At 37.4% G+C, this 20,979-nt stretch overlaps 3 protein-coding genes across 6 annotated transcripts; 2 read left to right on the top strand and 1 right to left on the bottom strand.

Annotated features, from left to right (window-relative positions):
• Positions 1–179: 179 nt before the first annotated feature.
• On the top strand, positions 180–7,500 carry LOC110376263 (uncharacterized). Of its 4 annotated transcripts, none has more exons than XM_064040734.1 (7): positions 180–252; positions 1,274–1,320; positions 3,104–3,311; positions 4,822–5,001; positions 5,075–5,121; positions 6,689–6,836; positions 7,279–7,500. In XM_064040734.1, the coding sequence occupies exons 4-7, from the start codon at positions 4,974–4,976 to the stop codon at positions 7,491–7,493; spliced, it is 438 nt and encodes a 145-aa protein (XP_063896804.1). In that variant the 5' UTR covers positions 180–252; positions 1,274–1,320; positions 3,104–3,311; positions 4,822–4,973; the 3' UTR covers positions 7,494–7,500. The 4 variants fall into 4 exon arrangements, 3 of the variants coding, with proteins under 3 accessions (XP_063896804.1, XP_063896805.1, XP_063896806.1); XM_064040735.1 differs by having other exon boundaries at positions 186–252; XM_064040736.1 differs by lacking the exons at positions 6,689–6,836; positions 7,279–7,500 and having other exon boundaries at positions 186–252; positions 5,075–5,122.
• A 4,122-nt stretch (positions 7,501–11,622) lies between these two features.
• On the bottom strand, positions 11,623–12,584 carry LOC135118567 (uncharacterized). The gene is made up of 2 exons (XM_064040944.1): positions 12,465–12,584; positions 11,623–12,042 (listed from the first exon to the last, which is right to left on the bottom strand). The coding sequence occupies exons 1-2, from the start codon at positions 12,582–12,584 to the stop codon at positions 11,623–11,625; spliced, it is 540 nt and encodes a 179-aa protein (XP_063897014.1).
• Positions 12,585–12,951: 367 nt separating this feature from the next.
• Positions 12,952–14,039, top strand: LOC110376271 (location of vulva defective 1-like). The gene is made up of 2 exons (XM_049837385.2): positions 12,952–13,105; positions 13,358–14,039. The coding sequence occupies exon 2, from the start codon at positions 13,396–13,398 to the stop codon at positions 13,963–13,965; it is 570 nt and encodes a 189-aa protein (XP_049693342.2). The 5' UTR covers positions 12,952–13,105; positions 13,358–13,395; the 3' UTR covers positions 13,966–14,039.
• The last annotated feature ends 6,940 nt before the right edge of the window (positions 14,040–20,979 follow it).

Genomic DNA, 20,979 nt, shown 5'->3' with positions numbered 1-20,979 from the left:
ATGACTGCTCATAAACATGTATGTAGTTTCTGAAGACAATTTTACTATCAAGAAACTAAGACAATTATATTTTTTCAAACCGTAGCCTCCATAAGTCTACTTTGAATAAGTAATAAAAAGGCTGTAACGGAAGTAAATAATATGCTTCTATTTTCTTTTATAGTGGTGGTATAAATAACATTGAATTGTTTTTCTTTGATAATACTAATCTTATTTTGGTGTATAGGAAAATGAACGTCGTATTGAATATTGGTGAGATTCTATATTTATTGATAGGCATTTTGTTTTTTAACATATTTATATGTTTAAGTATCATAGACATTGATTGATTTCTAATAATGCTAGTATTTATTTATCTTAAATTCATATATTTTTTTATAAGTAGGTAATTTGTAACTGAATTCGATTTGTCATTTTGTTAATACAGTCGATAATTTGGTCCAAGGATAAAACGAAATATGTACCAAGCTGTATATTAAGCTGACTAACATAAAATAGGATACAAAACCTACCAATAATAACCGTATGCTTAGTTCGATTCAACTGCAGGCTATTGTGTGAGGGCGCCACCATCGCTCGCTTTCCACATGAGAGTGACCCCGAACGATTTGGCTTTTGTTTTCGAACGTAGCTTTGAATAATGCCTTCGATATAGACGCTGAAAATAGTTTAAAATAGGGGTTATTGTGAAGATAATATACTATTTTATAAAAAGATTTAATGCCTTAATAACATGTCGTTAGGGTTCCGTACCCAAAGGGTAAAACGGGACCCTATTGTTTTTGCTCCTCTGTCCGTCCGTCCGTATGTCACCAGGCTGTATCTCATGAACCGTGATAGTTAGAGAGCTGAAATTTTCATAGATGATGTATTATTGTTGCCGCTATAACTACAAGTACTGAAAACTAGAATTAAATTAATATTTTGGGGGCTCCCATGCAACAAATGTGATTTTTTGTCCGTTTTATAAATCGGTACGGAACCCTTCGTGCGCGAGTCCGACTCGCACTTAGCTGGTTTTTATTTTTGGAAGTATGATTTTTTCGTGACCATAAAGGAATATTAAAATTTTTGATATATTTTTCTTCTTTACTAGTATATGGCAGTATACTTGTCTTACTGCTCTCGTTTTATCAAAAGGGTCGAAAATGTAAAGGAATATAATACTTTAAAATGGAATGCTGTCTGTTTAAACTTTTTACTTGAGGATAATAAACGTTGATGTGCCCTTTACCTATCTTGTATACTTAATGAAAAAAATATTGTTTTACAGTGACGGTCATATTTCTGGTCTTTGTTTGGCATTCTGAAACTACGAAAGTAAGTGTAATGCAATGTAATTATATACGTTCTTAATATTTTATGTTTACGTAATGTCTTCCTATCATTCAACTACATACATGTATTTGATAGAATAATGCTAAAACTATGACTGCAAGATTGATTGAATAATTTAACCGCTCGCGTGTACTTGTTTAAAATACAGTGTACCTACGAATTATTAAATTTGAGGATAAGTAGATATTACCATTTATACCTTTGGAACTGTGCACATACGTATTATATCCAATAGGGTAACCAAAATTATATTATGTTTATTGTACATATGGTCTATAAACTTATTAAAATAATACCTAATTCCAGGAATGCTATCAAGCGAAGATTTGTTTCCACGATGCGATAGAAAAATGCGGTATTGATGAAAAAGGTACCCTTCGGAGGTTCCTAGACAGTTGTGATATTATGGAGTACAACTGTTACTATAATGGCAGTACGTACCTTTTAAAAAAAAACATTTTTATTTAATTTGTTTATTTAGGACAACCAACAAATCTTACACTAGTTACCATGAAAGTTATTACGAAGTTTTAAATGTTATGCTAAGTGTAGACTTAATTATAGGTTGCCACATCATGCATAATATGTGGTCGGATCTTTGTTATTTATTAAACAACATATATCTTGATGAATACTGTAAGTAATAGAAGTTTTCCGAGTACCTACTCTTTCTCGCGGCTAGGATTATGTAATCAGAAGCCAACCGTAAAGGGAACGTTTTGGAAAAGTGCTGCTAATTGCAACTGACGACGGCAGGTGCAGCGACTGCCGGAAATCCAAAGTGATTTCATGAAAATACATACAAACCACCGCACCGACCGTTGCAGTTGCAGTCGACAGCTCGCTTTCAAAACATACCTTTTTTTAACGACGTCAAAAATCATCAAATGACCCCTCCCGCTGTGGGTTAGTAGCGGTGAGCGAGTGTCAGACTCTTACTGACTAAAAACCGTCGTGTTCCGTCGTAGGCCTTTTATGTACCAGGGCCGCGGTATCTCTTTCGAACAACCCGCAGTTTCAAAACATACTGGTAGTCGTTAATATTAGCACATGTTTTTAACAAATTAAATTAAAGTTCTTCGTCATTTATTTCAGCGTATGCTAAAACCGACCCAGCATCGTGTGTAAATCTGCCGCCGATACCTACTGATAACAAAACCGATGTTAAGAATTGAATAAATTGTATTTACCTAAATTTTATTTTATTTCATTTCATATCAGATCAATAAACCATTCTGTACTGAGTTGACGTATACCAGTATTTTACATAATGGGAGTGCCTATCAGATGCATCCTGTTAAACGACTCCAACATAGCTGGGATTGTCGTTAAAGTAAAAAATACGAGAGAGCCACAAAAGCGGTTCAAACGAGTACTATTGAATATTATTATTATTAAATAGCTGCTTCCTGCTTTGGTTGCATAATAAGGCTGCTCAATAACCCTTTTTTTTTTCTTTTTTTTTTGTTGTCGCTGGGCTAAAAATGCTATTACGCATCCCCTTCCCGTCGGGGGACGAGAGAGGGGTATGTGGGACTCCCCGGTAAAGACGTTCCCGGTATACCCACTAAAAAGGCCCAGCGGCACTCCGACCTCGCCTGAGTGGAGGGGGTCTGGGAATCTATGGCGTCCAGTCCCCGTATGGCGTCCAGTCCCCCTGCTCAATAACCCTGGCATCATCAATATTACTCCATAAATTCTATGACTATTTCGCTGATTCTGGACATGTTATTTGAATCAACATCCCATTTTTTATAAAACCTAGATCGGGCAAGCTCTTCAATCGCTATTCAGACAGAGGCCCTACGACGATGGTGACATGAAGTACGTCAACAACCATTGGTGCAGGCGAGCTAAGATCTGCCACAAAATGGTTGGCCATCCAGTTTGCGGAGTGGACCCGAAGCGAAGACAGAAGAGGATGTTCAAAAATGCTTGCAGCTTGTACAAACATAATTGTGGCCGTATGCAAGGTAACGGCAAACTGCTTTTAGTCGGCCGATAGTTTCTTAGGCTCACAAATCAGTATGAAGATGGTGATACGTTACAAAGATCTGAGTGCTTAGTGCGAGTTTTCGTGAATTTTTTTACGGACTCACATGAGAGCGCGTATACTAAGATTTGTATGCAGTGTTGCCAACTTAGTGGATTTTCCACTAATACTGGTGGTTTAAGTCCCCTATTTAGTGGCGAAATGTTGAAAGTACTGCGGGTCAAGTAGCGAAATGTAAGTTTTGTGGTACAACTTTAAGGAGTTACTATGGAGATTTGAAGTCTCACGGAATGTCAAAAAAGCATCTACAAAACAAAAAGGTGAACGACTACTATATAATTATATTAAGTACTCATTCATTGGTCAAATGCGTAACTAAACAATTTGTGAAACTACTACGCCGATTATAATTTGTGAAGGATTCGGATCGGGTCGGATGAATTGCTAAACAGACGTAATGCTTTGTCTGTTTTAATTTTCTATCGTTGCCGAGTTACATCTTTGGATGATTAAATTGTTTAAGGTTACAATAAAATATAAACAATATTTTTTTAGTGGTGAATTTGGTGATTTTAAGTGTGGGATAAATTTTTGTTAGTGGTTTTCTGGTGGTTTTAAAAGTTGACTCTGGTGGTAAGCTTCTACAACTGTTGGCAACACTGTTTGTATGGAACAAAAACAGGTTCCAATTTTTGACATTAGGTGGAGCTGTTTTTGTTCCATACGAATCTTAGTATACGCGCTCTCATGTGAGTCCGTAAAAAAATTCACGAAAACTCGCACTAAGCACTCTGGTATGTAGCCCGGTATCAGATCGACTTAAAACATAAAAAAAATTACAACCACCGACTGTCGGGCGACTGTTTAGTCTGCAGTATGCTTTTAGATACGAAAGAATCAAATCTATAAGGCAGAATTTGTACGGGCACTGTATTTTGTTGTTTTAGCAGAGAGGGAGGAGTCTTGCTTTATGTTACTGTTACAGCCTTTTTATCGTCCCACTGCTAGGCACAGGCCTCCTCGCACACGGTGAAGGATTGAGCATTAATCACCACGCTTGCTCAATGCGGGTTGGTGATTTCAGACTAAATAGTCCAGGTTTCCTCAAGATGTTTTCCTTCACCTTTTTATCAGCCATTGGTGTTCAAGATATACTTAGAAAGTACAAACAATGCTTACTTTATAATGGATAAAAATAGGAAAATAAAAGTAGGTACATATTTCCTATTTAACCTATATTCTACATTCCAAGCACCAGAATGCGTATGAGGTTATACTTTCCCCCCTCCTTCGCTACCAGTTGAGAACAAAAATTTGTTTCGCTGCATGCAACTCACTCAGAGAGCTTAAAAAAATATCAATTTTGCATGTAGATTATATTGCTTGAAATAAATCCTAGTCCAGCTAACACGTTTTCAGTAGTTGTTATGAAAACACAATTGTTAATGAAAATTTCGATTGATTAATTACTTCTAATTATGTTTTCTCAGATTTCCAACCGCGCAATTGGATGGAATGCAGTAGTGCATCGATTAATCAAAAACCTAATGCGAAGAATAAACTTAAATAACCGTGTAATAGTTTTTTGTGTTTTTTTTTAACATACATAATTAATAAGTAGAATGAAACATACTTTTTGGTAATGAATTGTTTTATAATAATATTTTTAGGTAAGTTGATAATTGCATTCGATTAATTGAATTACTTATATTATAAACTAATTGAATAAATGAATATTTTCAGCTTTAATTACTTTGTCTAGGCAAGGGAAATTACAGAGCACTTATGAAGTGAGTAAATTGTATTTATATATTTTTTTATACCTAAACGTTCTTCTTATAACTTTCTAAGTCGTTTATCCTGACCTGTTTTTCTGATGTTATTACTCAATGAAATCTATTACTATTTAAGAACATTTTAATTAAACGTTAATAATTAATTTAGATAGTTTTTGACTATATCCTTGTTTTATTATTCTCTTTTTACGTGATAATAATTGAACTGAAGACTAGGAGGGGCACCATCCGTCGTGCCTTCTACTGCTCTCTCCCTAGTGAAATTGTTTGAGTTTCTTTTGATAAAACGAACAAAAACCTAATTAGAGCTTTTTTCACAGAATTTTAGGTTTATTTCCCAATAAAAATATTAAAATAGAAAGGGTACCGACGCAAAAGAAAACTCTTTAATGCTCAAAATATTGATGGCTCCTTTTATGACTTATTATTTTGGTCTAAAAAAGAGTTTCTCAAATTCGTCCATTTTTGCTATTTGAGCGTAATAATTTATCCGTGTTTCGTAGCAAGACGAAAAGTTGTCGGCAGACCGTGAGTCTCAATTCTACTGTTACAAGTTAAAGACATGCACCCCCGATGATCAGAAAGTGTGTGGCTACGACCCTCATGAACCCTGGCTTGCTGTATTCGCAGATATATGCACCATGTATAAAGCCAACTGCGATAAGAAAGGAAGTTAGTACGATTTCTTTTAATAATAAATGCAAATATTTTCAATATAAGTATTATTTATGAAATCAATTAAACAATTTTAACGAACAGAATTTATTTAAACATAGCAAACTGTGCTGGCCATTGAATACATTGATTTATACATACGTCCAGGATAAAAGGACTCATGAAAAGAATATTCCCCTACAAGGATGTGAATAGAAATTAATTACCATAATTTTTTTAGTAACAGCATTAACACCAGTACAGAAACGATATTTTTTAACTAAGACATTCGTTGCAGGATTCAAACTGGTAGACCAAGTGGTGTGCGACACCAGGATAGCGTATGACAAGGAGCATGTAAACGAGGAATTCGAATGGATCCATTTGTCAACCACTACGAAGAAACCTAATATTACTACTACAATTGATTTACCCCAAAAGGCTCCCCAAGGCAAAGTTAAATTAGTCTTGTAAAGAGTAACTCATAATTTGTTAGTAAATGTTAAATAAATTGTAAATCAACTTGGTTATTTTATTTCTGAAGCCTGAGAATACCCACTCATTGAAGACTTTTTAATCGGCCAACAGTTAAATCAGGCGCTTTATAAGTACGAAGATGTACCAGATAGACCGAAAACTTTTATATGTATAATTAGTCAGAGATCAGTCCACAACCGGACGAGTTTGCAAGAGCCTAAAAACGTCTACTGCTGGACAAAGCCCTAGCCCCAAGCTGGGGGAATTTGCCCATGGCTGGTGTCGATTTGCTATCACATTCGTATATTATATCCAAACCCACTATTCTTGTAACAAAAGTCACTATTCAGCAATGTACGATTAAAAAAATATTGATGAGAAAATTTTATTCAAAATGAGAAAAAATAAATAATAATTATTATTTTTACAGGAAAAATATGCCTTATACCATTGTCTCCAAAAGAAAATTTGCACTCCAGGGGGAGACAAAGTGTGTGGGGTGGATCTAAAAACAAAAGTGGTCGCGGAATTTCCAGATAAATGTACTTTGCATGGAGTCAACTGCAACAAGATGGGATGTTAGTTAATTTTACCTTGTCAATTTTATTTATTGGGCTGTTCTATTCTGCACGGCAGAGTCGTTTACAAACTCCTAAAATATTAGGACGTTATAGGCATTTTATTCTGGTAGATTGTCTGGTACATTTTTAGCTTTCATAATCACAGCTTTGTAAGGACACACATTTTCTGACTAAGTATATCTTGTACAGCACATTCATCATTCTTATTTCGACAAAAATAATTGCACAAGATTGTCCTCTTCCTAATTTTATTTGGAATCTGCGCAATATGTCATCCTCTTCCATTTTTCACTGTCACTCGTCATACTGACACTCACTCCCTTCCTATTCATGTCATCTTTCAGACAAACCATCCATCTTTTCTTAGGTCTTCCTCTTCCTCTCCATCCATCTACATGCTAAATTACACAAGATTGTACTTCAAAAATATTTATTTCAGTTTACTGGAAATTAGACACTGATCATTGTGCCGCGACCGTGATCTTCGGTGCAGAGGTGTTCCACCTTGGTCAACCTCAAGGTTATGAGACTGTCACGCCAAGTCAAACTCCTGCTAATACCACCAAGAGTGTCTTTCCCTCCTGGATCGCAGAACGCATCAAGAAAAGTTTCGCAAGCCTCCTGAATAGAACTCATGTGACCCAGATGAGATAAAAAATAATACAAAATTATTATGTTTATTTTATTAGACCCTCAGTCAGTTGTTTGATCGGGCGCTTGATAAGATCGGAGATGTATGGGAGTGTACACGTAACTCATGATTTTAAAAAAATCTACCATAATATAATACCTAAATAAAACCTTACAATGAAAAAGTTTCTAACTAAATACACTACATGAGCTACGCCCTTAGGATAAAGTTGAAACTTTATCTCAAAAGCGCAGCTTTAGGCGGACAATCATATAAATTTTCCTACCTAATTCCTAGCAGAACGTTACCTATGTGTGGAAATTAACAATAAACACGTCCAAAAATGTCCAATAAATACCAGAACATGTAGCTACTTCAATCTGTAAAACTTTCCCAAACAAAAGCTTAAGAGTAGTCGCATACTGCAAACTTTTAGTCGGCCAATAGTTAGATCAGGTGTTTGGTTTGAGACCTAACTGAAAACATTGATTGGAATCAAGATTTTCTTTTAAAATCCAGTGTGTTAGAAATAAAGCAGATAATATATTTGCGTAGGTATAAATGATAAACGCTAGAATCTGCACATTGGTATCAAATCCATAAATCTCGAGTCTTTGTTATCTTCCGGCTACTTTACCTACTAAACGATAATAAAGGATTTCTCAATACCTACGCAGTTCTCAATTCTTTATATTAGCATTTCATATGTCATACAGGTGGTACATTTTATAAGGTGGCCACAGTGGTGGTGACTCGGTAGGGCACAGCTTAAAGATGGACAGTTATGCAGTAGCTTACTACTAAAATTATAAAAATACTAGCTTAGCCCACGTGGTGTGTTGGTAAATAGTAGCCTATGTGTTAGTCCAGGGTATCACCTATCTACATACCAAATTACCAACCAAATCGGTCCAGCCGTTTATGCGTGAAAGAATAACAATCATACATCCATACATTCTCACAAACACATTTATAATATTAGTAGGATAGTAGGAAGTAGAATATTACCTAGAAGGACATTAGTAAGAAGTAAGATAATGTATATTATTTTAATAAAATGTGTGTTTGTCTGTTATTAATATTTATTTTTATTTCAATATTATGTAGTTTCATGACGGTGGTCGATGACGTGAGACTGAACTGTCTCTGTACAGAATTTTAGTATTATTTCAAGAAAATAAATAGTGAATGTTACTTCTAAATCAAGATAAAAAAATTTAAGTGTAAAGATTTTATCACTAGAGCGACAAATATCACTTTGCGTGCCTGAAGCCGTGTGGTAAGTGTCAGTTTTCAAGTATTTGCGTAAGGATATTTTTTTACGAATGCAGTACCTACTTAACACATTAATTTAATTAATAGTTAGTTTAATTGCAATTTATGAAGTTTCATTACCGTGAAATCGAACTTCGTGTTTTATTTCTATTTTGTAGAATAGAATATAGTTTGTTGCGATGAATTATTTAAAAATAATATTTTTAGGTAAACAAGCTTAAAGTTTGGAATTGACTTCAATAACTTGAATTACAAAATAAATAACTGAATTGATAATTTTTGATTAATTAATATTTTTCAGTTTTATTTGCTATGTTTTGGCAAGTCAAATCACTCACGGAACATTTAAGTAAAGTGAGTTGAGTGTTTTTTTTTAACTACATATACATATGTTTTTGGCGCAATAACCTCATGAGGTGGTGTGGTTTCATTTCAGCAAGTCATTTAGTTAGGCACTTCTGAATGGCTACAACAGAATTTAGAGCTCCCGCAAACTACAAACTCAGCTGTCAGCCGTCTAAATAGTGGACCTGAAGATAGGCTAACAGTTTATTTATAATTTTTTCGGTCTGTCTTGTAGCCACCGGGCACCTGAGCGTTATGATGGGGATACTAACATTTATCTTCATACTGATTAATGTGGGGCTCCATCATCATCATCTGCCTAGCCTTTTCCCAACCATGTCTGGGTCGGACGCCAGTGAGTACCATCCTTCACAAGGAGTGACTGCCTACCTGATCTCTTCAAACCAGTTATCCGGGCAACCCAATACCCCTTTGTAAGACTGTTGTTGTCAGACTTACTAGCTTCTGACTACCCGTCACGACTGCTAAAGATATTCAATGACATAGAAAGACTTTCTTTCTCCTGCCCTGTTCCCAAATATTACTTGGGGTCGGCGCAATATGTCATTTTCTTCCATTTTCCCCTGTCACTCGTCATACTGACACTCACTCCCTTCCTATTCATATCATCTTTCAGGCAATCCATCCATCTTTTCTTAGGTCTTCCTCTTCCTCTCCATCCATCTACATTCATACTTAGCACACACTTTGTTGCATGCGTATCATCCCTCCTCATTACATGTCCATACCACGACAATCTTCTACTTCTCATCTTTTCTGTAACTGGCGCTACTTTCAGACTTCCTCTAATGTAATCATTCCTCACTTTATCCATTCTTGTAACACCACACATCCATCTCAGCATTCTCATTTCTGTTACATGCACTCTCTTCTCGTCCCTCTTTTCAATGCCCAACACTCCGATCCATACAGGACGACAGGTCTAATGACGGATTTGTAAATTTTGCCCTTCAGTTTGAGGGGCATCCGCGGGTCACAAATAGCGCTAGTTACCTGTCGCCACTTCATCCATCCAGTATTGATCCGATGCGTAACGTCCTTGTTCACCTCACCGTCACTTTGGACGAGTGAACCAAGGTACCGGAAGTCGGAGCAAACTGGTAGGGGCATGCCGGCTAGGGTTATGGTCATGGGTCCCGAAATACCGCCAAAATCACAATGAAGGTATTCGGTTTTACTCCTGCTCACCTTTAAACCCACTGTCTCCAGTCTCAGCCGCCATGCCTCCAGTCTACTCTGGACCTCTGGCCCACTCTCCCCCACCAGAACAATGTCATCGGCGAAAAGCATACACCAGGGTGCCTCCTCCCGTATATCTGCCGTAAGCGCGTCCATTACAAGCAGGAAGAGATACGGGCTGAGGGCCGACCCCTGATGTAAGCCAACACCTACACTGAAGCTGGTGGTAGTGCCCGCTGCGGACCGGACTTCTGTACGGCATCTGCTGTACATCGCTCGGATCAACTGCACATACTTCCCTGGTATACCTTTCTCCTCAAGGGCCCACCACAAAACCTCACGAGGCACCCGGTCATATGCCTTCTCGAGGTCAACGAACACCATATGCAAGTTTTGTGTGCACCCCTGTACTTTTCGCACAATTGGCGAATACAGAATATAGCGTCCGTTGTACTCCGACCAGGCATAAAACCGAATTGATTTCGTGCGATATCACTCTCTCTCTCAGCCTCCTTTCAATAACTTTCTCCCACACTTTCATACTATGTGACATTAGCTTTATTCCTCTATAGTTGTTGCAATTCAACACATCACCCTTGTTCTTAAAAATGGGCACCAGGAAACTATTGCACCACTCGTCTGGTATAGTTTCCTCTTGCAACAACTTATTGAAGAATAAAGCCAGCCATTTCCATCCATCCATCTTTAATAATTTCCACACTTCCACTGGTATTCCATCTGGCCCTATCGCTTTTCCATTTTTCATTCCATTCACTGCTAATCTGACCTCATCCTCACATACATTTCTTACAAGGCCCTCGTTCACCGCTTTATGATGGAGCACACCGCTCCACTCATTTTCTTCATTCATCAGTCTTTCAAAATATTCCTTCCACCTACCTTTAATCTCCACATCATTCGAAAGGACCGTTCCGTCTCCATTCTTTACACACCTTATCTGGCATACATCTCTTGTCATTTTCTCCCTAGATTTAACCAATCGGTAAAGTCATTTTGACCAGCTGGGCTATCCATCTCGTGCGCTTTTGCCCTTGAAACAGCCACAATCTTTTTTTTCATTCATCATATTCAGCCTTTTTCGTGCTTTCACTATCATCATTGTCTTCCGTCCGCTGCCATTCCTTGAATTTCATCTTCTTTCTTTAATACACTCTGCACTTCTTCCACCCACCACCAAGTTTCCTTCTCCATTCCCTTTTGATTCTCCTAGAATGCTTCTTGCCGCTTTCCTTATACACGTCGCCATTCCACTCCAGCATTCATTCACATTCTTTTCATTCATTTCTCCCATTTCAATCATCTTATCAACCACTACTTTTCTAAATTCCTGGCCAACTCAGCCTTCCCCAACAGATGCCATTTGATTTTGGGGGGCCGTCTCTCTTTGGCTTTTGGCCGGGAAGTTAAAATCACATCCATAATTAGGGGTCGGTGCTGCGAGACTACAGCTTCGCCTGGTATCACCTTGCAGTCTTTGATGTTCTTTAAACTACTGCGTCTGACCAAAAAGTAATCTATTTGTGTCACGTGGTGACCGCTTTTATAGGTGATTAGATGTTCGGTGTTCTTTTGAAACCACGTATTTACCACTGCTAGGTCAAACGCAGTAGCAGCCTGTAGCAGGGCTTCACCCTCGTCGTTCTGGCAACCGAACCCCCACCCTCCATGCACTCTTTCATAATTCCCTCTCATTCTGCCAACATGGCCATTAAAGTCTCCTCCCACAAATACCTGTTCATTCGTCGGCACATTCATCATTACTGCATCGAAATCCGTCCAAAATTGTTCTTTCACCCTGTCATCACAACCGACTTGAGGAGCATACACACTTATAACATTTATTATCAAACTTTCATACATTATTTTAACAACTATTATTCTATCATTCACTCTATTTACATCTATCACACTTTCTTTCAAGTTCTTATCTAACACAATGCCTACCCCATTCCTTTTCCCATCACTTCCACAATAATAAAACTTGTATCCTTCCCCAATTTCTCTAGCTTTCGTGCCCTTCCATTTAGTCTCTTGCAAACATGCCACATTTAGTCTTCTCTTTAATACATCCGCTAACTCTCTGGCTCTTCCAGTCATCGTTCCTACATTCCAACTTGCATACCTCAATCTTACTTCCCGGACTCGCTTCTTACATTGCACCCGCCCAGGTTGGTGCAAAAACCCTTGTCCACTTCCCACAGGCCGGTGCTGCCCTGCGCGTCGCCTGAGGGGTACGCCCTAGCCCTATCGCTCATCTCTTCAACATTCGACATATTGCTATATGATTTGGCATTGTGTTTTTACGACCGGCCGCCTGCCTGACGTCAACCCTCTTTGGGAATGCAATTGCTGGTGGTCACTCTCCTACCACCTAAGGATTGGTGTATTTTAGGATACATACATTAAAATATTAAACATTAAATTAACAAACATTAACAAAAATATCACACTCCAGTCTTTTAAAATCCGGATCATAGAAAGACGATACTATAAAAACGGAGATCAAGCCAGAAATGAAGATTCAGAGTAAAAAATAATGAATAAGATATACAAAGAGTAAAATATACAAAGTCAAATGATTAAAAACCATATTATATTATTATATATATTATATTATTATTATATTTTTTGCAGAATTTCGCAAGGTTTCACTGTTACAAGCTGCTGCATTGTGTCCCGGGTGGAGTGTCGCTGTGTACGAAAGATATCGCGTATCGTGGGGATCGCTACGTGGATCTCATACGATTCCCTGACAAATGTTCTTTCTATTCCGCCAACTGCCGTCAATTGGGACGTTAGTCAATATTGTTTCGTTCAATACAATAATTTTTGGCTTGGTATTGCAAACACTGCAGGAAGAAGTGCTTCTTGGCTGAACTAGCCTAGATACATTTTTGATGTCTTTATAGGTGCAATTAAAATCAATAATATTTTACAGAGTTTCTCAATATGTACGGACCAAATGCAATGGGGTTATAGACAGCAGGCCCCGAAAAAATGGATAATCATACTTACATAAAAGTCTAACTAAAAGTTTCCATTTCAGACTTTTGGGTATTAGAAGAAGATAAATGTCACGGATGGATGCCTTATAATGAACAATGGTACCTCGATCGTTATACCAAAGAACCAACAGAGCCTACAGAAGCTAAAGAACATACACCACGCAGCGACGAAGATACTGAACCCGTGACAACAGTATCAGATACTACGGTTACTACAGCCAGCAGCAAAGATACTGAACCCGTGACACCAGTAACAGCTACTACGGTTACTACAGCCACCAGCAAAGATACTGAACCCGTGACACCAGTAACAGCTACTACGGTTACTACAGCCAGCAGCAAAGATACTGAACCCGTTACAACAGTATCAGCTACTACGGTTACTACAGCCAGCAGCAAAGATACTGAACCCGTGACAACAGTATCACCTACTACGGTTACTACAGCCAGCAGCAAAGATACTGAACCCGTTACAACAGTATCAGCTACTACGGTTACTACAGCCAGCAGCAAAGATACTGAACCCGTGACAACAGTATCACAACCTGAGGGTCTGCGAACACGAAGCGACAAAGATGCAATAGAACGTGCAAGGTTTCTGCGTCATATCCTTAAAAATATGAATTTTGGCCTGCTTAATTCGAATTGAGCACCTTATTTGTGAGAACTCGCTTTAACATTTACTTGGGTGATTGATTATAGAAAGCTTAGGTAAAAAATATATTTCTGTCAATTTTCGTTTTTCTTGCCTGAAATAGTCCTCGTGTGTATCATTTAAATGCGAAAGTTACTGTGGCTATCTTATTGTCCACGCTTTCACCCAAACAACCTGGACCTTTATGGGGCCTGGGCGAGCGCTTTCTTGCGCCTGTATGACTGGCGCGAGGAGGCACTGCGTAAGGGGGAAACGACTTTGGCGAGTACACGACGGTGCTCTTCCCAAGCAGGCCACTCCTAGACTATGTGCTTCACCATGTCCAGTGATGAAGTGGTGACAGTGGTGACACTCGGGTGCCACCTCACGCCCGATCCGATGCAGGTCTCCTGAAATAACCTGCGTCACGTGGTAAGTGAGGGTGCCATGACTCCTCCCGAGCCACTGTTCAATAGGGGACTTAACGCCCCTATTGTGGCATGCTCTGCACTGGGGTGCGATAGTTGCTCCCTCCAAGCCAACTGAGATCGCGCTAGAAGTCCGCCCACAGTACGACAACTTGTCATTTCCCCCCAGCGCAGTGCCTTCTCGGGCCAGTAGTACAGGCGACCAGCTTTACTAGCTGTATCAATCTAACTAGCCTTTTTAGAATTGTATTAAGGTCGGCTACACATTTTAGATATTTAACATGAAATTATAATCTTTACCTAGGTACTTGTTTGAAGTGTCTTTGAAGATATTATATAAAATTGCTAGTTAATGTGGTTAATTCTATTTCAATTATCACTTTATCCAAATTGAGTAGATTTTATAAATAATGGCTAGAGATTAGAGAATATATATGTCGGAGAATGAATATTTTTTTATTTTTCGAGTAGCAACACTAGACTGAATGTTGTGAGCTTCATATTGATGTTTGACAGTGACAGTTGTCTGTGTCATTTCAATCTGTCAGTAGTGTGAATGTCGATGGAGCTCGCTCTCTTGCTCCTGAGACGTCGCCGGCGCCGGGTGTGCGCACTGACCGAGAAATATTAAGATGGCGGACGAACATCACCAACACGTGGATTCAAATCCGTTTGAATCTGCGACATATATAATATCCAGATTTATTACTTTGGCTGTAACTGTTATTTTTAGTTTACATAAATGACTTTCCAAAACATGTCACCTTTTCTATGGTACTTTTTGCTGACGACAGCAAATGTAAGACAGAATAAAAATAGAAGTTATGAATGTGACATCAAAGACTCATTATAACAATCAATTATTTGGTTTGATCAAAATAATTTACAAATAAAAAAGTTAGACTAAAATTATACAATTTAGACAAAGAGAAAGATTATACATTTGACGATAACAGAATTGAAGCAGTAGAACGCATAAAACTAGGCTTCACCATCTAGACACACGGCAGTGTGTCCGCCAAGTTCGTTGACTCTAAATTGACTTGGAAAGAATATGCATCAATCAATACTAACCAAAAAATTAAGTCGATTTGCTTTTGCTCTATAGAATAGAATAGAAAGTTTATTTATTCAAGTAACATGACTCATAATGTTAGTAAAAGACTTAATTTAATGTTAGTAAAAAAAAAAGAAAAACAAAAATACACACCAATTATTTATGTGCCATCCCGTGAGAAATGGCACAACAGCGATTTACATAGGAGCAATCCAGCCTATCAGCTATCATTTTTAGGACACTGTTGGAGCTGACCCGCACCCTACTCACCAGGGATGCACACCGCTTTCGCATTGTTGCATAGAAGCAATCCACATGAGCGTCAGCAAACATCCCTGATGCGCTACAGAAGCGTGGCAGCCCCAGCAGCATCCTAAACGCATTATTATACTGAACGCGGAGAGCGCTGTAGGACTTCCACGTACACCTGGCCCACAGGCTGCAGGTACAAGCTTAAGAAAATAGTTAATCAGGCAGCTGTTATTGTTGCATATTACCTATGGTTATGTTGACTGAACGTTGCATTACGGCGTATTTTTTTTTGCAAACTCTTGAGAAAAATGCGGTTTCAAGAGCACAGAAGAAGTGCATTAGATCGATGTGTAATTTAAAAGTGACGGATAGAATATGCCATGACTTTACCATGCCTTTAAATATACGAAACCGCATTGATCGTCAAGAAAAATACCTATATTGTTTAAAAATAATTCAGAAGAGCGTTACAGATCTACAAGGCCAAAATATCGACACGAATTATGTCTCAGATCCTCAAAGACAGCCCTTATTCACAATAGCATTCTATGTACCTATGGCTCCTAAAATACAATAAGGTCCCAAATGTTATCAAAGATTTGAACTTGACACAATTTAAAAGGAAACTTAATGATTTTTCAAATGCATTTATTGTTTACTAGCTTCTGCCAACGACTTCGTCCGCGTTAAATTCGGACTTTGTGCAAAGAGAGGAAGAAGTAATAAACACCAGCCTATCCAATTATCCAAATATTTACGTACCTACTACTTTTAGATTTTACTTTACCCAAAAAGAAATAAAATGTAAAATATTATTAATTTGTAACAAAAGAAAGTTAAAAATTAATTAAGTACTTAAAGTTGCGCTGCAAGGTTTGTCAATATCAATTATTGTCGTTGAATACGGTTGAGCACAACTGCTAAGCTATCGAGAGTCACACGTGTTATTGTGAGCCAACCATAAAAGATAGACAGACATACGCTGTCCTGGTATATTTTTTACATAATTTTAAGGAGAACATTTCCGTCAAACATGGTTTCTGTGTAGCTTCAACGGAAACGAACGCTTTAAATGGAATTACTTCTCCCGTTTTCCCAATTTTTCCCTTCACTGCTCTGCTCCTATTGATCGTAGCGTGATGAAAAGTATCCTATAACCTGCCCAGGAGTATGAAGAATAATTGTACCAAGTTTCATTAAAATCCGTCAAGTAGTTTTTGTTTCCATAACTGACATACAGACAGACAGACAAAAATCATCAGTATCGATCACTAATTAGGCGATTATCACACTGCCCCGCATGATGCAGCGTAGTGCGTGGATGCGTTTTTTTCAGTTGTATGGAAATATCTCCGTTTGTATGGAAAACACGCATAGTCCAACACACTGAAAATGCATCCACGCGCGTTCATGCGGATCACGCACATACATGCGGAGAAACACGCATCCCCGCGCGTAGGTGCGGGGCGAGACGCAAGGTATGGCACACTGAATCCCGCAGTGACGCGCGTGATTTTGAATGGGCGTGACGTGTATATTTGAAAATGGAACTCGATGAAAGCCGCCGTGCGTGAATCTACAAAACGCACCTACGCGCGTGAGTGCGTGAAAAACCCGCACGATGATGCAGATCTGCACTCCCGCAGGAACGCGCGTAGGTGCGTCGACACGCAAGATGCAGCGTGATGCGGGGCAGTGTGAAGATCACCTACCCCCCAATAGTTATTTGGAAAAATATTTAATGTACAGAATTGACCTCTCTACACATTTATAATAATAAATTGTAAGCTTATATTCAAATATTTTATTGTATTTTAACTAAATTGTGACGTTTGTTTTGTATACTTATCAATTTTAATATATTATTTTGGGTATTTATAATGGGTATCTTTTTGAGTTACCATTAAACTAGTCATTTTTTTATCTTACAACATATTATTTATATTTTTAAATATTCGATTATAAAAAAAATACTATTAAGACCTACTGTATCACCAAAAAGCACACTAATATATACTTTGACTTTGAAAAAAAAAAGCTGTGATTGATGTACCCAAACTTTCTAAGAATCAGTGGCGCCATCTACCAGTTTTCTCGGTCACTAACACAGGTTTAGGAACATGTAGCGAACAGTTAATATCATAAGTAACACGATCCGGTTCAGAAGCAGGTTAGTGCGTTAAACGGTAGATGTCGCTGGTAGTATCATTATAAAAAGTTTATGAATTAAATCGAGTATTAATTTATACATTTACGCTGTCTATATAAAATTTTAGTTTCAATTAACAACATTAACACAGCAGAAATTAATGTTTCAAGTTTAAAAATATTTATTCACAAAATATTTACATTAATTGAAAAAATTAAATAAAATAAACTTATATATATAAACACACTAGCTTTTGCCCGCAACTTCGTTCGCGTGGAATAGTGACTACCAGCAGATTTTTGATTTGACCGATTTTTGATTTTGATTTTGAATAGATGGCGCTATATGTCCGGAATAATTTTATTTTTATATATATTTTTTTTTGTTATAAAAACTATCCTATGTCCTTTCTCAAGTTTCAAACTATGTCTGTACCAAATTTCACACAAATCGGTTCAGTAGTTTAGGCGTGAAGAAAAGACAGACAGACAGACAGAAAGACAGACAGACAGACAGACAGAGTTACTTTCGCATTTATAATATTAGTTTGGATAATAAAGAAATTAATTGTTTTTTTTATAGTTACCTCTTGTGAACGCAGAGCCTCATACAAAACAAATTCGTTTAGCCTTTTCCGACTAATATTATGGTCAACTTCTACCGTTTAGCTTTATCCGACTTTATGGTCAACTTCTAGTCTATCCTAATGAAACAAAGTATTTGTTTATTACATGAATCGCCTACCTATTTGAATTCTGACCTCCTCAACCTAGTGCCTCCTCCGAAACAGGGAGGTTATGACATACATATGTATGTAGAAGGTCACCCACCACCATCTATTGCCTTTGTCTTGTGTTGTGTCAATATATGACTTTCTTTCATCTTTTCAAATCACAATCTTAGTCTCATTACCATCATATTAGGGCACCTATAAATGGCAACTGTGTAAGCCGACATAGGTACTTGTTATTCTTTTATTTTGTTAATTTGTACACAGAAGCTGTTGGTGTTCCTTTAATATCATCATCCTCCGAGCCTTTTTTTCAACTAAGTACCAGTGCTTTAGAAGAAGCGACTGTCTATCTGACCTCCTCAACCCAGTTACCCGGGCAACCCAATACCCCTTGGTTAGACAGGTGTCAGACTCACTGGCTTCTGACTACCCGTAACGACTGTCAAGGATGTTCAATGACAGCCGGGACCTACAGTTTAACGTGCCATCCGAAACACAGTCATATTGGTGTCTAAGATTGCTTTGTTATGGAATAAATAAATAAAATAAAAATATCAGCCAGTTGCCGTCCTCTACCGATCCTAGGCCTCCCCCAAGGGACGCCAACCACCCGGTCGTAAGCAGCCAACTGTACTGTACGACATAACATTAAATTCACTCCCACACATGTAAACCATTGCGTAATTCATTTGAATGGAACTCAAGGAAAAAACCCTTAATTCCTATTCTCTAATTAATAGTTAAGCCAGACTTACGTAGCATTTAAAATTAAGCCGACAATGTGTACGATGCGATTGCAAATGCACATGAATTTCAAGTTCAACGGACTAACGGGATATTCAGGTGACGTTGTACAGGAAAAACGGCCAAGAAACACAACACTAGAATACCTAAACAAAAAGAATAATCTACCATTTGTTAGTGTCACATCATTTTTTAGTTAAAGGTAAAAAAGTGATTGCAGTTTTTGTTTTCAGTTTGTTTTGCTAATCTTTGAATGGTGCTTGAATTTTCAATTTTTATTAAGGAAAATATCCTTGTTTTAAATCTAGTTTGCTTAATAATCTTTTTTTAACTTTAGTGGAAGGTGTAGTAAATTATGAGTTATGCCTTGAGGTACATAGGCACATAACATAAGCCTGTATCAAAATATATGTTTTAATGTACTGAAAAGTGTATGAAAATGATTTTTATTTTCCAACAAAAGTTATATACTTACCTACCCACTATCTATTTCAAATAGCAGTTTGTAAGAATATCTAATTTCAGAATCAAAATAAGAAACAACTCTATATTTTTGTAAAGTATAAAATTGAAAGTCAAAAGTTTCTCAATAGCAGGAAAATAGCTGATGTTCTAAGTCAAAAGTAGGGGAGGTTCGCGAAAGAGGCGTGCGTGCCATTTAGTCGTCGTTTAGAGAAACTGTCACATTATGGTGTATCAGATTAGATAAGCCACGAGTCCACCTGTAGTTCCCACGATCTCTATTATAATATTTACTAAGTTTAACCTGCGGTGGTGCTTGTTCATTGTTTCTTTATATTCGGCACAAACTTGCCAAAAATAATTCCGGGAAAATAGATTAAAATGCTGCCAGAGTAATGATACGTCACTACGATTTAATTGTAACGCTTCAAGCTCAAACCTTCAACGAATTGAATAAATAATTTAAATACCTGTGCAAAAAGGTATTTTAAGGCTTACTTATTTTATACTTTTACTCCAATATAAAGTTAAATAAGTTTAAAAATGTTTGCAGTTATTGTCACCGTCTTATTAAAAACGCCGGCAAACAAACATAAAGTTTGTCATTGTTACATTAATCGTATAAAGTGAAGACTTGTGACTCCACTACCATTTGTGACAAAAATATGACTCCTAAGTCGAAACGTCACTACTTATTTATCTCTTCAAATTAATCTACTCTTAAAATTTTGCAAAAACAACCAAAATTCTTAATGAAAGTTTTATGTCCCTTTGTATTTTTGTTAGGTAATGTTTACTTATAAGGATAAAATGTAACAGGAAGCAGAAAATGTAGGTACTTTTGTATGTAAATCAAGACTTTAGTGAACGTTGTTTTAATTTTTTGCTGTAATTTTTGTTATCGATGTTTAGTTAGAGATTTTTTTACATCACGAGCGAGCACGAGCCTAACATAAACACTTGTCCAAGGAGCCAATTAACTAACTATTATCATGAATAACCTGATACCTACTGAAAGGACAAAGTAAACAATTGTATTGTCGGTTTATTCAGTGTAAAAGTAACATCAAAACTCATTGTTTAACGCAGGTGAGGACCCAAAAACCCTTTGTAGCCCTTATCATAAATCAAATATTCCTTCCTTTCGTTTCATCACCCGAACTAGATTATGACAAAGCAAGCCGCGACTAATGACAACTCAATC

The sequence above is a fragment of the Helicoverpa armigera genome, chromosome 23 (genome assembly GCF_030705265.1).
Source record: "Helicoverpa armigera isolate CAAS_96S chromosome 23, ASM3070526v1, whole genome shotgun sequence".
Taxonomy (NCBI): Eukaryota; Metazoa; Arthropoda; class Insecta; order Lepidoptera; family Noctuidae; genus Helicoverpa; species Helicoverpa armigera.
This window is presented reverse-complemented; position numbering and strand designations above follow the sequence as displayed.